Consider the following 25,412-nt stretch of genomic DNA (forward strand, 5'->3'; position numbering starts at 1 on the left):
TACATTTACTGGGTCAGTTGCAAAGAACAAAAAGGTGCGGATGATCCCGTGGTTAGTACTTAAACTAGTGCGCTAGTTATAACCAATTGCAACGAACCAAGAACTTCCAGATAGTCCCTAGCTGCGGATTAAAAATGTTCCCAATTGCAACGAACTCCAGATGATGACTGCTGCCCCCTAGAGGTTCCTGATATACGGTGCGAAATTAAACCACCAAACTCTTTAGACCTCATTAAAGTCGCGTTTTCCAAGATGAAACCATTCACACAACCGATATTTTAAATACTGTAGAATATAGAATAGGATCAAATCTGATTGAAATTTAACACCAGACTTTAGAATTCAGCATAATTCTATGGCAAGCCAAATGATCATTTTCCGAGATTATATATATAAAATGGAATATATAAACCATTTGCAGATATTTGTAAACCCCAGAACTACTGTACTGTTTAAATGTGGTGCAACTTTGTTTAATAATTTAAAAAAATGGTGAATGGGAAGTTATATACATCAAATTCATACTGTGCACAACTTTGGTTGATGGAGCCTTTGTTTGCATAGACAAACTGATTGTGTTAAAGCCATATTGCACTTGTGAAGCACACTGCATATGTACACATGTCATTTTTGCCAGTACATAAACTGAAAGTAAGCAAATCCAAAATGCAACTTTATGATACACATGTTGAAGGAAACTTGATTTAATTTACTGTGCAGGTTATTAAATGTTCTGAAATGTTTGCAGTAAGAGTCACTATGGTTGTGAGTAAATGCTTTGTTAGAACATAATGGGATCTGAACATAATAAGACTGACAAAATTTGAACTAGAATAATGAAACGTTTAGTTTTGGGGTGAGTACAACATGTTGAACTTGTATGTATTTTAACATATTATGATTTATGTTGTAATCTTGTTAAATATTATACATTTTAAAGGGTCATCAGTGTAGATCCAGTACTTGCCCTGGACACTGGATCGTATGGTACCATTTCTGTTTTTTCAATTCTTTTTTTTTTTTTCTTTATATAAAGTTGCCAAGATTAAGATTTTTCAAGTTGAGTTGCTGTATACAAAAAAAACAAACCTTTAAATCAGATCCCCACAAAAAGAAAACATGTATGTATGTATGTATGTATCTATGTACGTATGTAGACAAGACTTGGCCCAGAGACTTTTGGGTAAACGGCTTCTGATGCTGAAATACCCCAATATTCTATACAGACACCTTAACACCTTAACATCTTTTCTTGGTGGTTGCTCTCCTAGGCAGAGGAATGTTGTCTTTTGTGTGTAATGTTTTGATGGAACTGGTGGCAACTTATTGGTCATGTTACGCTTGTCTTCCAATGCTAAGGCCAAACATCGCAGCACCTGGTAATAGCACCAAGTAAACCGTCCTTGGCTAAGCGCCACCTTACATCCTGTCAAAATGCCATAATGTTGCAGGTGATGAACACAAAGGACATGAGGGATCCTCTCCTACCCAGAGGTTTAGGTTCTGTGGTGATGGGAGAACATCATATGTTGACCTGATGAGGAAACTGATCCTGCTCTGTTCCATTGACCATAGGTCTTGCCAGCCAATCTTGCGTTGTTCCACACTCTCCCATCTCATCCATTCTCCCTGCTTGGCCTGGGAAATGGCCTTTATACACCTCTCCTCCTCTCCTCCTGCTTTAGCACCTCGTTGACTACCAGCTTCCTCTGTTGAGCTGGGGCTGCCTTGTGCCATGTAGGAGGAGCTGAACTGAGACCAAGACCCCCTCTTCCATGATGAACTTACCCCATATCACCAATTCGAAGGGCAGCCTTTGCATCTTCCACAGCTTTCTTTGCCGCCCACTTTCTTCCAGTTTTCAACACAGGTGCTGCCTCCCTTGCACATTTGTCGCGTGACTCTACTAATGTAATTTCCAGTCGGACCTTGGTGCACCTAAACTCCTCGGTTAGAGTGGAGACTGGTAGCTGCAGTATTCCTTTACCATAAAGTCCCACTCTGCTGAGGCAGTGTGGAACTCTCAACCATTTCCTGATGTATGAACTGATTAAAGCTTCCAGCTTCTCTACTGTTGTCAAAGAAACCTCTTACACAGCCAGTGGCCACAGCAGCCTTGGCAGTAGACCAAACAAAGCACCAGAGTTTTAGTTTTGCCTGGTAAAGCGCTGCTGTCTATGCTCTTCAACCCTTCCACTGCTTGTTGTCTCACTTCTCCCAGACGAACTGTGTCCTTTAGATCCCTGTCGTACCATCTCCCAAGACTTTTCACTGGCTTCTCAGACACTGTTGATATTGCCTCACCATTAATGTAGAACATTTTATCTACTACTTTACCTTTTAATTATAGTGATGTTCCTTGATTTAGTGGGCTTGAATTACATTCGTGCCCATTCAGTGTTACTGTAGTGTATCTAGTTCAATTCTATAGTTCAGTTACAAGAGCACTAGTATGCAAAAAGTTAAGCTTCTTTAGTTACGTCATACTGTTAAGACTGCACTGTCATGCACTTGCGCAGTACTACAAAAGAGTTTGTATGGAAGCATCTAATAAACACAGCATTAACTTTACTTAGGTTTCCAGTGTCTCAATTTTGTTGTATATTAAAACACAACAGTTATAACATAATGTGTATACTCAAATTGGTGGTAGTCGCATTCCAGAAGCCAAGCGCTCTCCTCCCACTACCCATTTTGATGCCCTAATGATTACTTCCATTGCCATGGTAAAAGCCAGTGGAGAAATGGTGCATCCTGCCATTATTCCAACTTCTAGGCTTTGCCATGTAGTGCTGAATTCTAAAGTTGAAAAGCTAAATTGCAAATCTCCAAAATAGGCTTTCACTAAATCTGTTATTGTCATCGGTACACTGAAAAAATCAAATGCTGCCCAAAGAAGTTCATGTGGCACTGAACCATATGCATTAGCCAAATCCAGGAATTTCACATGGAGCACCTTCCTCTCCTTTTTAGATGATTGAATTTGTTGCCAGATCACATTGATGTGTTCTAAGCATCCTGGGAAACCTGGAATGCCTGCTTTTTGTACTGAAGTGTCAATGAAGCAGTTCTTTAATAGGTAAGTTGACAATCTCTGAGCAATAATGCTGAAGAAAATCTTGCCTTGTAGAATCTTTTTGTTTTGGTATAAAGACTCCACCTGCTCGGCGCCATGCTCTTGGTACATCCTGTTTTTCCCATGCCACTTTCATCAATTTCCACAGGATTTGTGGAACTCCTGAAGCACTCTTGTACACTCTGTACGGAACTCTATTAGGCCCTGGAGATGATGAAACCCTTGCTTTTTCACAGCTTGCTCTACTTCTTTCCACTTAGGTGCACAGTCCTCCATTTGGTATTCTGGTGGATTGATAGGTTGGATGTCTGAAGGAATTTACATAGGCTCCTGCCTTTTTGAATCTGTATGTGTTTCCTCCAAATATCTCTCCAGCTTCAGATCATAATGTAGACCATGACAAAGAAGGCCATCTAAATCCCTTATGAATCTTGCAAAAACTTTAAATCCTTTGGCATAGATTTTCCATAAGTTACTGCCACTGGAAAAACTCTCACTGGTTCCATCTATATTTAATGACCTTTCCAAACTGTTCACATTTTCCCTTTACATAACAGGATATTTCTTGAAATGTTTGAGCAGTTCTCCATCAAGTCCAAAATAAATCTATTCCCTGCCTGATTTTATTTCTGTATGCACATCTCTAGGTGTTTTCAGTAATGTGCCAGCACATATGGGAAGATCAGCATGCCCACATGTTCAGTGGAAACGTTACATAATTACGGAAAGGAAGTGGCAGCTCAGTTTATAGAACGCATTGCAAACCCCAAATTTGAGACGTTAAAAACTCAGCTACAGAAGCAGGAAGAAAATGCATTCATGAAGAATTTCTCCAACTTAAAGAAAAGGTCTAAACTCTCCTCCATATATATAGTTTTGGAGGGTCTAAAATGTATTCTTTACTAGGAAGTTTTCATGTATTGTGCTCCCGTGCACTCAACACAGCAGCTTGTAAAGTAAGGGATAATGACAGGGCACGAGTTGTGTTGCATTAAAATGAAATAGTCCCTCAAACAAGGTTGTATTTGTTGTAAATATTAAACTGGAGGTTTTCAACATTTCCATTTATTGTAATTTAAATGCTGTGCTTGTCTCAATTGCTCTGTAAACAGAGCTGACATAACCCGCAATGTTAGCCTTGTTAGTGACCAAGCATTTTAAAATTCCAATCATGTATTTTTGTTGATAATGAAAAGATACAGAAAAGGAGGCAAGATAAAGTTCACTATCCACACATTGCTACCGCTGACCTGGAGAAGCCAATACAGAAATACCTAATTCCTTGCCGTAAAAGACATTTTCATTTTTCCCCCAAACTACCCAGTAAAGTAGTTTGTCACATATCTGACTGCGGTGGGACCAGAGTAAGGGTGGATATATAAACAGTCGAATAAATTAATCCTGTTTTAAATATCAGTACATACAGCTGTAACAATTACTATATTCACACAATTACCGTTTTGAGATTCAACTTTTATGAGGGAGCTCATCTAAATCCCTTGTTTAGAAAGATACAGGGTATTAATGCTTGTGACAGGGTAGCCGTCTGCCGGATGGAGATGGAGGGTGCCCCGCGCAGGCGAACAGGATTTATTTGCATCTCAACACACTGAACAGCTCACACTACTAGCAATGGTAGCACACGGAGTACAAACAGCAAAGTGTATGAAAACTTTGCTGGGATCTACAATCTCTGAACTAATCTTCTCTGTTCATAAATGAACAAACTCCTGCTACTCGCCCTGCTGTCGGCGGTTTCGACTTGCTTACTCGCTCTCTTGGTATCCAACCCTGGTTCTGGTTCTCTCTCACACAGTCACTCACGCAATCTCTCTCTCTCTCTCTCTCTCTCTCTCTCTCTCTCTCTCTCTCTCTCTCTCTCTCTCTCTCTCTCTCTCTCTCTCTCTCTCACACACACACTGGTGAATTTCAGCTTCTTTAGCCCAATTGTCTTTGGTTTTGCAGCAGCCATGAGTTGAATAAATGGAACCTTTTCATACTTGACGCCCCATTGGAACACACCTACCTGCTGATTAGATTCCACACCTGGTAATCACACACAGCAGGCAGGCTGTCCCAGGAGCGTCAGGTACTTCAATTAATAACAATAAATACACACTGTTTACAATATACATTTACACCAAAAACCCTCTTCATGCACAGTGCGGTATACACTTACATTAGTGTCAGGTAATTTTACACAATAGCAAAATGCATAGGTTTATGAAAAAAAAAAAAAAACTTAAGCTTAAGCTTTTGCTTTCCTGTAGCCATTTCACATTAGCATTGTACACGTGGCTGAAGAGCTTGATCATGGCGGATAAAGGCATCTGCAAGATGGGTGGTGCTGGGTTTTTCAACTGGGCAACGACAGCGCTGTACAGTGAAATGCAAATAACTTGTGGGATTCATATTTTAGCTTGTTTGCTATTAAAAGAGAAAGAAAGTGAAACAGAGCCACATTGGTTTTATGTATTGATTATCACTGCCATGGTTTCACAAATCCTTCTATATTTTTTCTGTGTGCACGATGAATCATGCCAGACTTTGAGAGGATCTGCCCAGTCTATCGAGTATGCAAGACGTGCACAATCCTCCCCGGACGAGTCCTCACCTTCCTTCCAGTCATCAGGCTGACCAGTGTACCAGTACCTGAAAGAGATAAGGAGCAATGCCAGTCAGTATCACACAATGTCAGCAGAAAATGACTAGATTGTTTGCTGCTGTATCCTTTTAATTTTCAGCATTGATTTCAGAATGAGATTGAAGCTCTTACTGTGCCTTGTCATTGAGAGGAGTGCCGTCCACCCAGAGCCAAACTCCTTCAGTAACAGCATCAGTCAGACCAATCCAGTAGCGATTCCTTGCAGTCTGGGCTTTAGCTGCATTCATTAAGAATCTCTAAACAGAAAATAGTCTTGTCAGTTCTAGTGGTGATCTACCAGTCAGCTGCCACCTAGTGGAAATATAAGAGAACTCCTGCTTTTTGTAGAAAGAGCAAACCTTCCTTTAAATAACAGCAAGGGGGTGACTAGCTTTCAGCTGATTATACGAGAGCCTGTCTGTGGCAGTGGGGGTTTCATAAAGCTCACATTGTCTTGTGTTCATGATGTGTGAACTCAGTGTTCTCTGCAGGATTGAAGGAGGGCAGGGTTTGGGTGGGAGGGCACTATTGTGTACTGGAGGGGCAACACCCCGGGGTTATTTATTACACTCAAAACACAAACAACTGTATGAACAGGGGGTTCTTTATACTCATCAAAATGTTCTGCATTAAATTGCTGTCAAATGGTTTCCTGCAGGTCAGGTGTGATCTGATTCAGTTGAAATGTTTGGTGATAGACCAGTGACAATCACAGACTCTAAATGCACACCCCGGGATTGAAGGGGCAGGGCGCCAGTGCTTCTCAAACTGGGGTACAGGGACCCCGGGAGGTCCGCAGAGGTGACCCGGGGTTCCCCAGAAAATTCACTTTCAACGTTGAGGTGACAAACAGGCCTTGTGATACTGACATACAGAACAAGCAGAACCCTAGAAGCCCAGGGGGTAGAAGTCTTAATCCAGGAAACACAAGGCCACTTCCAGCCACTTTTCCAACAGCTACTTGAAGGAGTGGAGACATTTTGAAGCAATTTGATTTGAGCAGCTTGGTTTGAAATTTTTTGAAAATGTCACAGCAACTAGTGGCTTCAACAGCGAACAGAAAAGCAGTTTCCTGAAAGCTGCCTGGTGTTTCATGATCTTTAGAAACAGAGCTCTATAAAGATGATGGTCAAACTGTACCTGCTCTGCCTCGCTCTCTATAATCACCAGGTCTGCTCCCATTGACACACAGCTAGCCCGACTGGAGTGCCAGTTCATTGTATCAGTTGAGAAGTAGTAGCACTTTCCATTGAACTGCAGCCACTTCTCTGGACAACAAACTCGCTCTGCACAATGAGAGGAAGAAGCAGTGCATGTTAAACAGAAACGCCTGGAGATCTGAAGAAGGGGGCTGCACCTACAATACAGGGCTAGATTTCCAGCATAGCACGATTTTATCACAAGGTAACTGCATCTCCCCTCCCCTCCAACTAGTATTGGGACAAATGAGTAAATGGGAGGGGTGGGGGGGGGATTCACTGAAATGGGAGACAGTCCCCCTGTTTAACCTCATTACTCAGAGCCCTTACTTGCTTCCTTGCATATTCTCCATGTTCCAAGAATGCATAACTAGGGGTGGGGCACTGGTGACTGGACTGACAGCCAAGACTGATACCCCATTCAGAACCCCACCCCCACTCGATGCTGTGCTCTTCAAACCAGTCAAACCCCACTGAATCGATGGAGAGAGAGATGCTCGCTCTCTCTCTCTCTCTCTCTCTCTCTCTCTCTCTCTCTCTCTCTCTCTCTCTCTCTCATTGTGGTTGGAGCTGGAGGAAGCAGTGGGGTAGGAGTGGAGACTCTGAGCGAGTTTGCTGATTATTTATTGCAATACTGGTTGAGTTTTCCAATAAAGTCTATTAATGAATGTATTTGATTGTTTTTGTTTGTTTGTTAATTTGTTTTGTTAAATTTGCTGTGGTTGTATTTGTGCTGACTTTAGGTTCTCTCAGCCACAGCTATGGAGCCTCAGTCGGGCAGAGCTTAAAAGAAGCCCTGGTGCCCCGGTGACCGAGTGCTGTTGAGTGGCGTTTGAGTGGTGACATCACGGACCAGAAACAGGAACCAAAACAAGGAATGGTGGTGGGTGAAACTTAACGCTACGGCGCTCAGTGTATTTATTAAATAATAAAAGAAAAACAAAAGATTTAAACAAAACGAAACACTACAAAACAAAAAGGTGTGTTGGTCAAACAAATAAACAAATAAGGTTAAGCAGTTGTTTCACTTCTACTCTTCTCTCTCTCAAAAACCTGTCTCGCCTCTGACACTCTCCCCGAGGGTAGAGAGCTGCAGGTTTATATACAGTGACCATCTCCTGATTAGCAACAATTAATCAATGAATTAACTCGGGAGATGGTCACCGTCTGCACAAGTTTAGTAAGGATGCGTGACTGTCAGCTAATTAAATAATCAGTAGCTGATCAGTCACGCATCCTCACAAGGTTTCTAAAATCTAAAACAATAACAAATATGCGATGCTTTTATCAGCGCCGCAAACAATACAAATAATAACAAAATAGTGCACATATATATATATATATATATATATTATAGGGGCGGGACACTCTGCCACAGTCCCCTTTAGCAATGCCCATAACTAAAGTTTTCTAACGTGCCCCCTTTTCTGAAAAATGAGTTGCTGAAGAGAGAACTGGGTAGATTTTTTTTTTTAAAGTATGAGGTTGAGTTGGACTAGATCTCTGAGGTGGTCCCTTCATACTGTGGGCTCTCAACCCACTTGCTCTGAGGCAGTGAGCGTGGATGGGGACAGGTCTGAGGGGCTGAGATCTGAGTCTGGGGGTCACGGCGCTGTGGGAATGGAATCCTGTGGTGGGGAGGGGGACGGGTCTGATGGGCTGAGATCTGAGGCTGGGGGTCACGGTGCTGCGGGAATGGAATCCTGTGGTGGGGAGGGGGACGGGTCTGATGGGCTGAGATCTGAGTCTGGGGGTCACGGCGCTGCGGGAATGGAATCCTGTGGTGGGGAGGGGGACAGGTCTGAGGGACTGAGATCTGAGTCTGGGGGTCACGGCGCTGCGGGAATGGAATCCTGTGCTGTGCGAGTTCCTGATTCAGACCCGGGGAGGAGTGGCGGCGGCTCTGTGTCTCAACCTGGGGTGGCAGTGCCTCCCTGTTTAGAGAAACAGGAGCATGGCGCCGAGTCTCAGCCCGGAGCTGATGCGACTCCATCTCCGCATGACTCACAAACAGAAGCAGCTGAGGAGATGGATCGGGAGAACGACAGTGAGCAAGAAGAAATGGAGATGGACAAGGTAGAGGCAGGTGAGGTTTCAGACTCCTCGTTGCTCTATGAAATTCATGACAGCCAGATTGCCAAGATTAAATTATACTCAGTAGAGCAGATCAATTATTTTTTAAACTTGACATAAGGTAGGAGGATGATTGATGTAAAAACTTTTTTTCCCGGACCTTAAATTGTTTTTGTATTCTGCTGCAAGAAAGGCTATATTAAAAGAAATTGATCAGCCCAAGAGATACAAACTGAAAAAAAATAACACAAACTGTTAGGAAAATGTTAAAAAAATAATAACGAGTTGCCAGCAACTTTACGGCTTCCAGTACCAGTACCAGTACCAGTACCAAACACTTTAGCAAATAGTGCAGAATGAATACATAGGTTACTATATGTGTTTCATAGTAACCATGACCCTATCTGCACTCTCTCAGGAGTTATAAGCCAATTTTACATATTACCTTTGAGAGGTCAAAGGTCACGGGCAATAACATTTTTTGATAGAGCATAGATGGGTTACTATATGTGTTCCTTAGTAACCATGGCCCGATCTGAACTCTACAAGGAGTTATTAGCCAGTTTTGTATATTGATGATGTCATCCAATATGACCGTTTTTTATTGTAGCAACTTCCCCACGACCACCCTTTAAGACAACCACACTACCCAAGTTTACCAATTTTTGGTTCAATCGGACCAGCGGTTTGGGAGAAGAAGATCTTCGTAATTTGTGATTATGATGTAATCCAACATAGCCGCCATACCACACAACCCATCAGCTTCTTATGAACACCAGTTCATCTTGGACTATCTCTCAACAATTATACCCAGTTTCAGCACTCGAATTCGTACATTTAGGCAACCCGTTTTTCAATTAATCCAACATGGTGGCCTGTGACAGGGTGGCTTTTAAATTTATTTTTGTGCCAAGGTATTTTAGTTGACTCCAAGAACCTTTCCTACTTCCCTTCATGTATGAATGTGTGTGTACTTGTGATATGCATGAGTAATGAATTCTTATATACCATTTTCCCAAATCACTGCAGTGTATCCCCATTCTTGGAGAACAACATAAGCAAAGAGAAAATATAATTAAAAAACCAAAGTTTGTGTTATTCATGCCTGTGTATAAAAATCCTTGTTGCTGGTAGTAGCCGATCAGCAGTGTATAAAAGATGGCCGCCAGTGATACCTCAGCATATAAAGATGGCTGATAATGCTACATCAGCAGAAACAAAATGGTTGCTGACTTTAGAGGTTAAAGGTCATAGCTAATATTTAAAAGTGCACTTTTCTTTATGTTGTTGTCTTATATATGTGTATGGTTAACCTTATCTGTGCGAATCTGGCCAAAATAATTTTTGATGATGCTAATAAAGCATTTTTGCATTTGTATTTATTTTTTATTTTTAAAAAATGAGAGCTGTATCTTTAAATGAGAGTTGCCTTATGGGAAATGTATTCCATATATAAGGACCGGAGAATGCTCAGGGGTGGAGCTCTAAACTTGAAGGTGGATGCTGGAGAGACTCATGGCATATTTCTTTCTCTAGTTTTTCTTTCTTATAAATAAATCTTTTTTTTTGCAATTTAATTCTGGTGTTTATATAATCCTTTTTGGCAAGCCAAACCCAGTCACTCGGCCCGGTGACCTGCTACATTTGTTTTTTTTATTCCCCGACACTTTCTCATAGGCATCTACCAACCTTCCAAGTTTTCATGCAACTCTGGCGGGAAAAAAAATAATAATAACTAGAGTTGCCAGCAACTTTACGGCTTCCAGTACCAAATGGAGGGACTAACTGTCTGAGGGAGAGAAGGAAGCCCCAGTGTAGAGAGTTTTTTATAAACCACCCTTAGATATGAGAGAGGGAGATTCACAATGGAGACTACTTCATGGCATTTTGGCCACAGGGAGGTTCCTGCACAGAGTGGACCCTGGTATCAGCTCTGTGTGCAGTTTCTGTGGTCAGGAGGAGACTGAGAGACTCAGGCGGCTATTTCATTTCCTGAAAGTTAGAAGTCTCTTTTACAAAACAGCTTTTTTTTATGGAACCTCATATAGTTTTAACCCTTTGTGGTCCTATGTCGGAGCAGGTCCAACATTATAATTGTCCCTTTCCGGTCCGATGTCGGACCCTGTCCGACATCATCAAAAAGACATAAAACACAGGTCTCTAGTCGTTTTTTCTCCGGAAAAAGCTGAGAAACCCGTTCAATGGTCGAGTGAAACCGAAAGAAGCCGAGAGAAGCTGAAAAAAGAGGCGTATCTGAGCAGTACACATAGCCCCATGTGGCAAAGTGGTTGCTGATTATGAACAGGTACAGAGGTGATGCAGTGCAGGAATAAATAGACAAAGATTTGTAATCCGGTATGGAAAATAGTTATTTTATTTTAGTTATAATCCAGGTCTGGTGACCAAATAATAAACTCTGGTTATACACAGCGATGCGTAAAACACAGAGAACACTAACAGGGATTGCAGCCCTAAACAATAAACACAGGTATCCCTCCCACAATATACAAACACGGTCACCAGTCCCGGATGCGTGCTGTAGTGCTCATGGAGGGTGATACAGTTTAAAGAGTGACAAATAGTGCAGTGCTGTTCCGGGTTCAGTGCTGGCCCTTAGCGACAGCTCCGGAACATGTTAGCCATCTATAAACACACAAGTAACAATTATAATCAAGACAAACAAACAAACACTCACGATACGCTCAATACACAGTGCACGGGTCCTTCCGGGTCTATTTCGAAACCAAAATAGCTGCTTCTGCATCAAGCGCTCAAAGAATATCACGGACATTTGCAGAGCTTTTTGAGATGTTATAGTAATAAAATAATGACTTGGATCACATTATTGAGGAGTTTGGTGATAAAACAAGTGATCAGGAGATGATTTATCAGTATGCACGACTATGAAGAGGTATGTGAAAAATACAGCGAACAAGGGGTGGGGTGGGGCTGGAGATGCAGTACTGAGTGACCTGTTGATATGCAGTGCCTTTTAAAACTGTTTTACTGTGAAAAAATACTTTTAAGCAGTGCGTGTAAAATAAACTGCGCGTGTGAAAATAAATTGGACCCGACATGCTGAATAAATTGACTGCAAACGGTTAAATAAAGGAAAAAAATGTGTTTTAATTAATATTATTACAGGCCAAGCAAAACTGGCCATTTTAAATTCCAGAAAGAGCAAGCTGTCTGGAGCAGGGCTGACAGATGTGGTTGGGCTGTTCAGAGCGCTGGTGGTCAGCAGCTTAAAGGTGGTTCCCTTTCAATTCGATGACAGCCACCAACAATACTTTTGGGAAATGCCTGCCACATGTCAGGTATTCACTGAGTCTTTTACATCAGAGCTGCCGATAGGCCCCTCCGGGGAGTGACGTGTTCGGTCCCGCCTTCCGAGGGAACAAATAGTCACTCCTGGAGTTCTCCTGATTTATTTTAAGAAAATATTGCTTGAAGTCAGCTTGCCACTTTCCTGGAATCAGTAACTCAGCTTCTGTGAACTGAGCTATAATCGTTAAATCTTTCTTTGTTTGTTCACCAGTCTGCACATTGCACTGCGTCGCAGACTGCTTTCTAACCGCAGCATCTGCTGTTGTGTGTGTTTTTCTCCTGCTAAAAAGAAACACATGATTTCCTTCACCTGGTCCTGGTATATATATTGTGATGAATTCTTGCTTCTGGCTACACTCTATGGCTGTATTGTATAGTCTTCCACCCACTACCAGGTATGTTTAAATAACAAACACGACAACAGTAGTATAGTTACCCTCCATGGGTTGTATTTATTTTTTTGAAAACAAAATCAAATAAACAAACAAAACCCTTTCTTGGGTCCTAAACTAAATACTTATTTTCCTCCAAACTAAACAGGGGCAGGCTAATTCTACTTACCCTGAAACAAACTATCCATTCAGTTTTGTTACCTCAGCACTAGGTCTCTTTTCTTTGTTCTCCCCTCCCCCATGGTTCTTCCATGTGCTTGTTTTATTATTATTATTATTATTATTATTATTATTATTATTATTATTATTATTATTTATTTCTTAGCAGACGCCCTTATCCAGGGCGACTTACAATCGCAAGGAAATACAAATACATTCAAGTGTTACAATACAAGTAATACAATAAGAGCAAGAAATACAATAATTTTTGTTCAAGTGTGACAAACCACAATTCAATAATACAGCAGATAATAGTGATAGTTACATCAGGATATGATTAAATAGTGATAGTTACATCAGGATATGATTAAATACAAAGTACTACAGGTTAAACACTTGGCAGATTACAGTATTCTGAAGTACAGGATTAAATGCAGTAAAATAGGGGGCAGATAAGAGCAAAATAAAGCACATTTACATGAAGGGTGATAGTGTCCCAGGATACAAACAGAGGAGTTCTACAGGTGCTGTTTGAAGAGGTGAGTCTTAAGGAGGCGCCGGAATGTGGTCAGGGACTGGGCAGTCCTGACATCTGTAGGAAGGTCGTTCCACCACTGCGGAGCAAGGGTTGAGAAGGAGCGGGCTCTGGAGACAGGGGAGCGTAGCGGAGGTAGAGCTAGTCTTCTAGTGCAGGCGGAGCGGAGAGGTCGAGTGGGGGTGTAGGGAGAGATGAGGGTCTAGAGGTAGCTGGTCAAGGCATCTGTAGGCTAGTACAAGAGTCTTGAACTGGATCCGAGCGGTGATTGGGAGCCAGTGGAGTGAGCGGAGTAGTGGAGTAGCGTGGGCGAAGCGAGGCAGAGAGAACACCAGGCGGGCAGCAGAGTTCTGGATGAACCACAGGTTCCCTTCAATACCCAAACAATTAAGCAATTAACCAATTTTGTAAGGCCTTTAGCAATATGACTGCTGGAGACAGAGAGAAATGCTGGCGTCCGTCCGCGGCACGCACGGTAACTCGGACAGTCTCGATCCCCACTGCCCTGCATGGTGACCTGAGGCATCACCTTCAGGCTCCCGCGGCAGCCAACAGCCGGGCCTACTCACAAGGATGAGAAGCACCGGACGTGGGGCCCCAACACAACAGCGCTCCCGGAGGCACTTCCACCACTGAGCCAGGCAGCCCCCTCAGTGGGCTTCGTCACAGCCTCAGCAGCCCAAGCTGGGCCCCTGAAGGCTTGTGGCCTCAGACCCACCCTTTCACACAACACCAGCTGCAAAATTGGCGCAATTGCACCTCGGACACTTGGGTGCTCCCCACTGTACACACCAATTACACGCTTCAGTTCCGAACAGGTCTTCCTCCCATTCAAGGGATCACGGTTACATCCGTGAGCAACCTCTCCAGGTCTCGGCCCTCAAGCAATAAGTAGCTGCATTACTGTATTACTTCTTAAACAAGCCATCTGCCTCGTAGAACCGACCTCCCAAGATGAAGGGCTTTACTCGAGGGAGAGGAAGTTCCAGATGGTCACACACCATCACATTCTGTAGTCTGTCCGGCTGGGTGACTGGTTTATCACTGTGGACTTAAAGGCTGCATATTTTCATGCCCCTATTTGTCCCATGCACAGGAAGTATCTCCACCTTTCAGGGAAGCATCTTCGAGTTTTCCGTTCTGCCATTCGGCCTCTCTTTTGCCCCCCGCACGTTGTCAAAGTCCATGGATGCCATCCTGGCCCCCCTCCTGGGATCAGGGTGTTGAACTACCTGGACAACTGGTTGATCTGTTCCCAGTCACAGGAAGGAGCAGTGGCCCACACGGTGATCATGACAGCATCTGTTGAGGCTGGGTCTCACCCACAACGATGCCAAAAGTAAATTAGTATCGGTGCAAAGTACGGTTTACTTGGGACTCCTGCTGGACTTCCTTGCAATGTAAGCCTACCTGTCAGACGACAGAGTAGCCACCCTACAGAATTGTCTATCCCTGTTTCAACAGGGATTGATAGTACTTCTGGTGTTGTCAAAAGTTGCTGGGTCTGATGGCCACAGCCTCATCAGCCCTCCAGCTGGAATTACTCCATATACGCCCACTTCAGGCGTGGCTCAATGCCTTCTGGCTACATTCCAAACATGATGGCTGACCATGTCTCAGCCATGATGGGTAGCCCTGTGCTGGTGAAGGCAAGCCTCTCACCTGCAGAAAGGTGTAAGGATGGGGGTGATCCACAGCCGTCAGGTGGTGATGACAGATGCATCCAACTTAGGTTGGGGAGCAGTCTGGGCCGGCAGAGGAGTTCAAGGGTTGTGGATGAGCCATTGAACATCTCTGCATATAAATGTGCTGGAACTGAGAGCAGTTCACCTTGCTCTCCAGCTTTTTCTCCTGGTGCTCCAAAGGAGACAGGTCCTTGTCAGGATGGACAACATGTTGGTAGTGGCATATGTTAATCGCCAGGGACTTTGGTTCCCGGGGTTACATCGCATAGCCTTCCGGCTATTGACTTGGGCACAACAGAACCTGCAATCCCTCATCTTCCTTGAGTGGTGAATTGGGCGGCAGACCTTCTCTTGAAGGAGGGTCCTCACTCCTCAGTCAGACGAGAGGCACTCTCTGGCACCCAGAACCGGGCAGAATCCCATTATGGTTTGGCCCCTGAATGGGACCGTCTGTCCACTTTAGGGCTCTCAAACGCATTCATAGGTACACTGCAAAATGCTACGGCCTCCTTCACAAGGTAGTTGTACGTCTACAAATTGAGGTATTTTCAAGATTGGTGTCTGACCCGGAGTCACGACCCCATATCTTGCGCTATAGCAATTATTCTGCAATTCCTGCAAGAACTGCTGGAAGCTGGTAAATCTCCCTCAGCGCTGAAAGTGTACCCGACAGCCATATCTGCATGCCATGTCCCCATTGATTCGGTGTCCCCAGGCGCCCATTTCCCATTTTCTGAAGGGCGCTCGGCAGTTACTTCCATCTAGAAGGGATGTCCTCTCCAAGTGGAGTCTAGATCATGTACTGGAGGTTCTCACTAAGGCTCCATTTGAGCCTATACATTCCATAAAGTTGAAACACCTCTCTATGAAGACAGCCTTTTTGTTATCCCTCACCTACACTAAGCGGGTCAGTGAGCTACAGGCTCTGTCTGTGCACAGCTCCTGTATGTGCATCTGGGATGATGGAAACAGGGTATCGTTATGTACGAACCCCGCAATCCTCCCTAAGGTGGTTACAGCTTTCCACTTGAATCAGTCAGTGGAGCTAGAGACTTTCCATCCCCATCCTTTTCCTTCAGAGGAGGATCAAAGATTAAACTCCCACTGCCCGGTTCAGGCATTGAGGTGTTATGTTGACAGGATGAGAGCACTGCGACAGTCTGACCAGCTCTTCATCTGCTATGGCAATAGGACCCTGGGTTAGGCCCTCTCAAAGCAGTAGCTGTCTCACTGGATTGTGGACACTAATGCTGGTCTACCCCCACCTGGGCTGGTGGCCGCACACTCTACCAGAGGAGTATAATAATAAATAATAATAATAATAATAATACCACCATCACAAAGTGCTTTACAGAGGTAGGCTGTGAACTGTGCATTATATGCAGAGTAACTTACATTAGAACATTGATTTAACATCTCATCCACAGGATGGAGCACAAGGAGGTTAAGTGACTTGCTCAGGGTCACACAGTGAGTCAGTCAGTGGCAGAGGTGGGATTTGAACCAGTGACCTTCTGATTACAAGCCCTGGACTTTAACCACTGGACCACACAGTCTCCTAAAGGCTAAAAGAGTTAAAGACTTAACTCTTCACACAGCAGGGATTAAGAAAGTCTACCAGCTGTGTGTGAAGGCAGCACATTTTAAGCAGTTGAGGGGGTTGGTGGATTCAAGGTGGAGGGAATGTCTGGAGCAGGGGCGTAGAATGGAACTTCGGGTGGACGGGCAAGTACCGAAGGTCTGAGGTCACAGGAAGTAATGATGGTCACAGGAAAGGTCACAGGAAACATGATCTAAATCAATTAAAACTCTGAATACATCAAATCTCCCCAGGGTTTGAGCAGCGCAACGTAGCCAAGACTGAAAATGTATGGTGCCGAGTGAAGCAAGGCGAACATTTTCTGCAGTTTATAACAGTAGTTGTACATATGTCACAGGGTGACCTATCACCTACAATTTCTTGTTTTGTTTAACACTTTTACATACAGGTATTTTAAAGCACCTCATAGGATTAATGTACTAACTTTATATTAAAGGAAATTAAAGTTTAGGAACCATATTATTGTGAATAACAATGACATTTATAATACACCAATGTCTTGGAGACTTTCATGATATGATTGAATGTTGTTAACTGTTTTGCAGCTGTCAAAGGTACACACAGTAAGACTTGCATGAGCTATTTGAGTGAGTTGCTTTGAGCACGTTTTATAAAATGTTATATTGGCTTGGTATTTAAGTTCGATTTTGCTTTATTTAGGATGAATTGCACGTATTTTTTTTATTATGATTGCATGTGCACGTTTTCATTATTTTAAATCTGGTCTTACCATGCGTCTTGGTATGAAACGGCATCCAGGCTGGGAGGGGGTTGAGAGTGAGTGACGTCACTTCCAGTGGAAAGTTTATGCATTTTTCACAAAGATTTTGGGAAATGTAGTTTGTACAAATAACGTTAATAGATTTTGTCAACTGATTTGCTCTGGACAGTCAAGGGAGGAGCTTGATGGATATAAGAGCAGAGACACAGAGAGATAGGGAGAGAGCCACTGGAGCCACAGAGAGCCACAGAGTGTGGCGAGCAGAGACGCAGAGACTGGGATCCAAAGTGATGAGGATCCAGTGGTGGCTGTTGTGATTTGGTGGCCTGAAACTTTATTTTTTTATATACTTTTGCACCCTAGCAAAGTAGTGGGTGTTTCTTTTTATTATTTTCTTTTGATACTTTGTGCACTAGCAAATTAGAGTGTGCTTTGTTTTTTATTCTTGGTAATTTTTGGTATTGTTATAGTAATTTTATTGTCATTTTAATGATTTTATAAGGATGAATAAACATTGTTTATCGTGAAACTGCACCCTTGTTTGCCTCTCTTGTCATGGTCGGTCTGCTCTGGTCATATTTACGGACCTGTGTTGCTTTTAGTGTTGCTAGGGCCCTAGTGCCCCATACATTTAGTCACTAGGTGGCGCAGTTGGGTACTGATTAAACTTAAACTGAGTCCGGCGACACATATACACTACAAATACAAAGCACATATGCATACATACAACCTACAGAAACAAACACTGCACAATAACTGCAAAAAAAAACATTTCATTTGTCAAAGTGCAAACAGAAACTGAAAAATCCCTAAATAAAAAATGGTATTGCTTTTTTTCTTGGCTGTATTGTAATCTCTTAGCTATATTATAATAAATTGTTACCTTTGTAAGTCGCCCTGCATAAGGGCGTCTGTCAAGCAAAAATTAAAAATCATGCTAAACTCTCCTGCTGCCTTCAAACCAAAACTAAAATCTTAGCTGTGCTGAGAGCACCTTGTTTCCAGCTAAATATGGCTGCTTTCATTTTCACTGCATTTTCTCAAGTACAGCTAAACAAAGGTATTACGTAGGCTGCAAAAAACGTAACAAGCAGATAATTTTAAAACAGTCTTGAGTGACAAAATCAGCAACATTTTTCAAGTTCTGTAAACCTTTTAAAATTATGTTGACACACTAATGAAAAGTAACATGCAATTTCCATATTTTGCTGCCTTTAAATTAAATCTTATACACGGGAGAAAGGTTAACGGCAAACCTTAAAGACAAAACCCAAGTTTTTGTATTCCTTTACATTTCTAATACTACATAGAAATGATAATGAAGTTTATAATCACAGATACCTTCAAATTATTAATAAATTGTAACAGCATACATGCCACTGACTCGCTAGGTCATTGTAGTAAATAAGCAATTACTAAATACAAAAACAAATAGTGCTGTCAGTTATTTACCATTGCCAGGATAAAGCATTGGGGCTTGCAGTTATATAGTCATGACACTCCCGAAAATCGCACATATCTCTTCAAAGGACAGCAATTTTAAGCTATTTGTCAGTATTCGGCCAGCTGTCTTAATCCTGTTCACTTGAGTCCTTCTACTAAACTAAACTCTTAAAAGTGTGTGCAGATTTGTTTTGCGATGTTGACCGTCGCACTACTACTAACTTACTTTAAAAATGCACATTAAAATAAACTTCTGGGACTTTAACAGACTTTCAACAGATCTGCGCCAACTGCCTCGCAAGCTGTCAATCAAACGTGGCTTGCACATGATTCGTTGTGTGAGAGGAAGATCTGACCCAAATCACAATTACTACTTTGACTTGATTGGCTAAAGTCTGCGGCATTTAAAATAGCCTATTTGACCTAAACTTAAACACCCGCCTTTGGGGCGCACAGTTGACGTTTATTTATTTATTTTTTTTATAAATGTACTAAAACTTGGCATTCACATAGGCGCAGATTTAGGTGGGCCGTGGTACTAAATTGGGGAGAAAATAATAAAAATTATTGGCGACCACTAAATTAAAAAAAAAAAATGCTTGCTCTCTCTCTCCACTCCTTTCCCTGCCAGCCCAGGCTGTTAATGATAATAATAATGATGGCATTGTATATCATTCACAACTCACCCTCTGAAGAGCCTTCTTTGAGAGGACAGTATTTATCCAAGAGTGATAATTTCATAGAAAGCTCAGTATTGTTCTTTTTCAATTCAGAATTTTCTTTTTGGAGTAGCTGATTCAGTAATGATGAATGATTTGTGGACAGGCTGGTGTATTTCTCAGGGTCTTTAGTTCTGAAATCTGAGAAAAACAAACAAGCAATGCTTCACATACTGGTCATGGGAAACTGGTATCTGAATGCTCTTTTCACAAGTCCATTTATGTGAATACAAGTTTGATATTCATGACACACTCCTTTTTTTTGGATATTTAAAAAAAAAAAAAAATTATATTAATTTTCCAATTTTCTCCTAATTTTGGAATGTCCAATTATTATTCAACCTGCCTTATCGCTACAACCCCCAAACTAACTCGGGAGAAATGAAGATAAGCACTCGCGTCCTCCGAAACGAGTGCCATCAGCTGTCCGCTTTTTTCCGCTCTGTAGCCCACCGTGCAGCCATCTCGGAACTTGCAGCGTCGGAGGACCACGCAGTTCTGAATTGCGTACAGGCCGGCCTACAGACACACGACCAGCCACAGGCATCGCTAGTGTGCGGTGAGCCAAGGACTCCCCAGCTGACCTAACCCCTACCCAGTCTGGGCAGTGCTTGGCCAATTGTGCGCCGTCTCCTGGGATCTCCCGTCGGCAGTGACATAGCTTGGATTCGAACCGGCAATCTCCAAGCTATAGGGTGCATCCTGCACTCCGGGCAGAGTGTCTTTACTGAATGCACCACTTGGGAGTCCAAAGTTGGATATTCATGACACTTTCTTGAGTTTCATTGAAGAAGCCAACATCAGTTTAGAACAGTTTCATGGACTTTAAAATGTATTGAATCAACCAAAGGAGAATAAAACTGAATGTCAAACTTTATTTAATTAATCAACTTAGACATTAGAGAAAACAAAACTTGTAATCAGTTGCATGTGAAATGGCCACGTTGGGAGGTGATGATTAAGTTTGAGAATACCACGCAAGCGATTTGAAAACCTGCTAACAAACAGCAGTGTGTGAATACTCACGATGGACAGTGAGGGACATGATGGCAGCCAGTAAGAGACAGCACAGGATGAGGAGGATCAGTGCAGGCTGTCTGTATGAAGAGGTTTTGCCAGCAGCACTCACAAGCGGGGTGGGGTCTGAGGAGAGAGAACACAGCTCAGGATACAGTACACAGTATACTAAAGAAACTTTCTAAGTTCAACTTAAAGCAGCGCTAAACGAGGCTTTATCAAATCCACTCCCTTACCTCTTACTGGCTTTAAATTATTACTGTTCCCCATTAAAGGAGTGCTAACCAAGGCTTTACAATCCATTCTTTTTTTGACGGAGGACAGTTTCTAGTGGATATTCCTTTGCGTTGCTTCCACACCTCCTCTATGTGTAGAATTCCTGTGTCAAATGTTTCAATGGGCGGGGACTCATCTGCATATTAGCTTCAGATTGAGCTCGGAATATAAAAATTTATTTTAAAACAACAAATTTATTTTTCCAGATTTAATTACTAATGACAAAAGATGTATTTTGGATTTTTCTGTTAGCTAAATGTTGATTCCAAGTTGTGACAATGATGGCTGTCGTGGTGATGTCACAGGCCAGGAGGCAGTACAGACACACAGGCAAACGCGGGGCTTAAACTGCCGTAGCAGTGTACAGTGCCTTGCGAAAGTATTCGGCCCCCTTGAACTTTGCGACCTTTTACCACATTTCAGGCTTCAAACATAAAGATATGAAACTGTAATTTTTTGTGAAGAATCAACAACAAGTGGGACACAATCATGAAGTGGAACGAAATTTATTGGATATTTCAAACTTTTTTAACAAATAAAAAACTGAAAAATTGGGCGTGCAAAATTATTCAGCCCCTTTACTTTCAGTGCAGCAAACTCTCTCCAGAAGTTCAGTGAGGATCTCTGAATGATCCAATGTTGACCTAAATGACTAATGATGATAAATAGAATCCACCTGTGTGTAATCAAGTCTCCGTATAAATGCACCTGCACTGTGATAGTCTCAGAGGTCCGTTTAAAGCGCAGAGAGCATCATGAAGAACAAGGAACACACCAGGCAGGTCCGAGATACTGTTGTGGAGAAGTTTAAAGCCGGATTTGGATACAAAAAGATTTCCCAAGCTTTAAACATCCCAAGGAGCACTGTGCAAGCGATAATATTGAAATGGAAGGAGTATCAGACCACTGCAAATCTACCAAGACCTGGCCGTCCCTCTAAACTTTCAGCTCATACAAGGAGAAGACTGATCAGAGATGCAGCCAAGAGGCCCATGATCACTCTGGATGAAATGCAGAGATCTACAGCTGAGGTGGGAGACTCTGTCCATAGGACAACAATCAGTCGTATACTGCACAAATCTGGCCTTTATGGAAGAGTGGCAAGAAGAAAGCCATTTCTTAAAGATATCCATAAAAAGTGTCGTTTACAGTTTGCCACAAGCCACCTGGGAGACACACCAAACATGTGGAAGAAGGTGCTCTGGTCAGATGAAACCAAAATCGAACTTTTTGGCAACAATGCAAAACGTTATGTTTGGCGTAAAAGCAACACAGCTCATCACCCTGAACACACCATCCCCACTGTCAAACATGGTGGTGGCAGCATCATGGTTTGGGCCTGCTTTTCTTCAGCAGGGACAGGGAAGATGGTTAAAATTGATGGGAAGATGGATGGAGCCAAATACAGGACCATTCTGGAAGAAAACCTGATGGAGTCTGCAAAAGACCTGAGACTGGGACGGAGATTTGTCTTCCAACAAGACAATGATCCAAAACATAAAGCAAAATCTACAATGGAATGGTTCACAAATAAACATATCCAGGTGTTAGAATGGCCAAGTCAAAGTCCAGACCTGAATCCAATCGAGAATCTGTGGAAAGAACTGAAAACTGCTGTTCACAAATGCTCTCCATCCAACCTCACTGAGCTCGAGCTGTTTTGCAAGGAGGAATGGGCAAAAATTTCAGTCTCTCGATGTGCAAAACTGATAGAGACATACCCCAAGCGACTTACAGCTGTAATCGCAGCAAAAGGTTGCGCTACAAAGTATTAACTTAAGGGGGCTGAATAATTTTGCACGCCCAATTTTTCAGTTTTTTATTTGTTAAAAAAGTTTGAAATATCCAATAAATTTCGTTCCACTTCATGATTGTGTCCCACTTGTTGTTGATTCTTCACAAAAAATTACAGTTTCATATCTTTATGTTTGAAGCCTGAAATGTGGCAAAAGGTCGCAAAGTTCAAGGGGGCCGAATACTTTCGCAAGGCACTGTATTTATTAAAGAAGAATCATAGGAAAACAAACCAAACAGACTCTTAAACACAAAATGAAAAGGCACGTGGGCCAAACAAAACCAAGATACAAATAAACTGGACAAACGAATACCTTCAGCAATACTGACACCCGTAGCAATCGTCTCTTTGCTTTCTTTCTCTCTCCTCCAACCCTCTCACAGGTGAGTCTGAGCTCTCTTATATTATGTAGTTGGAGCCCTAATTAACCATTAATTATACCATTACCTCATTCAGGCTCCAGCCACATTCCCACATATTTTGTCAGGGAGGCATGAATCCCTCCCTGCCGACAAACATTTATAAACACAAAACAAAACCCATCAATTACAATAACAGATGTTTACGTCTATATAAACAAAACACAAATCATAATAATGCAAATAAATAATAATAGAAAAAAATAAAATAATATTAATAATAATAATAATAATAATAATAATAATAATAATAATAATAATAATAATATATATATATATATATATATAATCAATCAATCAAGGGGAGGAGCATGCTGCCACACGCATGTAAAGATAAGATTAAAGTTCCATGTATTTTCTCACAAATTTAACATTTAGCTAAATGTTAACTCACCAAATGTAAAAAAAAAAAAAAAAAAAGGATTTCAAGACTGAAGCATTTTTTCCAGATGTAATTATCATATTGATTTTAAATGATGAATTGTAAAAATATTTTGTAAACATGTATGTATTAAAGCTAAAACTGAAAAAAAAAACATTGGTAAAATATATGTGCTTTCTTTTACACTTGGCGCCCCAAAAATGTGGGTGATAAGGAAAAAATGAAATCGGTCACATAATGGCAAAAGTTAGTTTAATCGCGCTGTTTTGTACCCTCATTTCATAGAGAAGCTCAAAGGCAACATTCTTATAATGGAGGACTATAGTCTGTGGTGCATTCATGGTCAGAGCCGAGCACAGAAAGAGACAGAGCTGCAGCAATTGCCTTAATTTGAATGAATGTATGATAATGTTTATGAGTTTATGTCCGTCTGTCTGCAGTCAAGTCCACTAGGACTGTATTTAGGAAGTATGGTGGCCTGGTTGAGTCAGTCTGTCATTGGTTCCAGTAATGTGTGTTTCATTTAATAAAAGAGCTTCGCTTAATTTAAATGCTGTTTCCTCACCTTTCTTCCACAGGTTATTTCTGGAAAGAGGAAGCTACAAAAAACCATGCAAAATTGCAAATTCAGCACTTTTTTTCAAGAAGAATTAAATGTGTTTTTGTTTTTTTTCAGGGTGTGGCATTCAATTTGTGATTTTGTAGCTTTTGAATCATCCCTGTAAGGGGAACCTGTATAATTACTTTCAATTCAACTACTTTCTTTGTTTGAAGAGAGCTATTTAATGGAAAATCCATGTGCATTGTAGTGTGATGTCTTTCTAAATGCCTCTTTAGTTGTTGATATATATTTGCATGGTGTAAGACATACACACTTATCCTTCATTGTAGTGCCCAGCTGCGTCGCTCATTTTTTATAATATATATGAACAAAAATCAGTCAAAGTCAAAGTTACTCCTGTAACACTTTCCAACAGAAATCAAACAACTCATCAAGCTTGGAATCTTACTGCAGAAACTAAAGACTAAACACTGGTGTCCCTCTCACACATGACCAATAAAGACAAGAGGACGCAGTGATAGAACTGCAGAGTTATTTAGTGCAATTGAAAACAAAGCCAGATGCACAAAGTATTTCATGCATCTCAAAATAAAAATATAAACATGATTCTTTAAACTGCGGTGAATACAAAACAATCAGTAAACCTGTGAGATCGACTTTCAAAGACTCAGAGACCCCTGTTTTGATCAGATAAGAAATAAAACATTATAAAAATGTAAATGATATAAAGTATCCCTCCTGCTATATTTTCCCATCAGATTAAGTTGCTGAAAAAGTACTGGAATAAATAAAGCACATGTGAAGCAATATGTTTTTCAATAGTTTCTGTTATTTGTACAAAAAAAATACTTTCAGTGAATGGTTAAACTTTTAGCAGTAGTAAAGTGAAGTGGGAAAGTTTAAATGTGACCCCTAGGTACTTACCATCCTGTTGTGCACCTGCTCTCTTGCCCTGGGGTTGGTTTACTGTGGAGTAGACATCCTCCGAGGGATTCTGCAGCACATTGTAAATGCCGTCCATCTCCATTGCTAGTGCTGTAGAGAAGTGAGCTAGAGAGGAAGTTCTGACTGTTATATTAACAGTGCAGACTGCAGGGCTGGACAGAGGCTAGAGGAAGTGGGGATTCACACTTCAGTCTGTGGTACAGTGTAAATGCTGCCCATCTCTGTAGATCATGTTGCAGAGAAGTGAGCTAGACAGGAAGTTGTGACTCTAATATTAACAGTACAGACCCTGCAGGGCTAGACAGAGGCTAGAGGAAGTGGGGATTCACACTTAAATCTCTTACCGCTGACCATCTCTGTATCTATTGTGCTGTATGAGGAGTGAGCTACAGAGGACTCAGATAGGGGTTTAAAAGGTATTGCAAGTGGAATCTCTCTGCCAT

The 25,412-nt window shown here is 41.8% G+C and overlaps 1 protein-coding gene across 1 annotated transcript; it reads right to left on the reverse strand.

The window, feature by feature from the left end:
- Positions 1-4,230: 4,230 nt before the first annotated feature.
- LOC117425237 (CD209 antigen-like protein E) lies at positions 4,231-25,055 on the reverse strand. Its single transcript, XM_034042040.3, has 6 exons — positions 24,949-25,055; positions 20,600-20,716; positions 19,541-19,714; positions 6,861-7,006; positions 5,853-5,977; positions 4,231-5,728 (listed from the first exon to the last, which is right to left on the reverse strand). The coding sequence occupies exons 1-6, from the start codon at positions 25,049-25,051 to the stop codon at positions 5,545-5,547; spliced, it is 849 nt and encodes a 282-aa protein (XP_033897931.3). The 5' UTR covers positions 25,052-25,055; the 3' UTR covers positions 4,231-5,544.
- Positions 25,056-25,412: the final 357 nt, after the last annotated feature.

Source organism: Acipenser ruthenus, chromosome 20 (assembly GCF_902713425.1).
Source record: "Acipenser ruthenus chromosome 20, fAciRut3.2 maternal haplotype, whole genome shotgun sequence".
Classification (NCBI taxonomy): Eukaryota; Metazoa; Chordata; class Actinopteri; order Acipenseriformes; family Acipenseridae; genus Acipenser; species Acipenser ruthenus.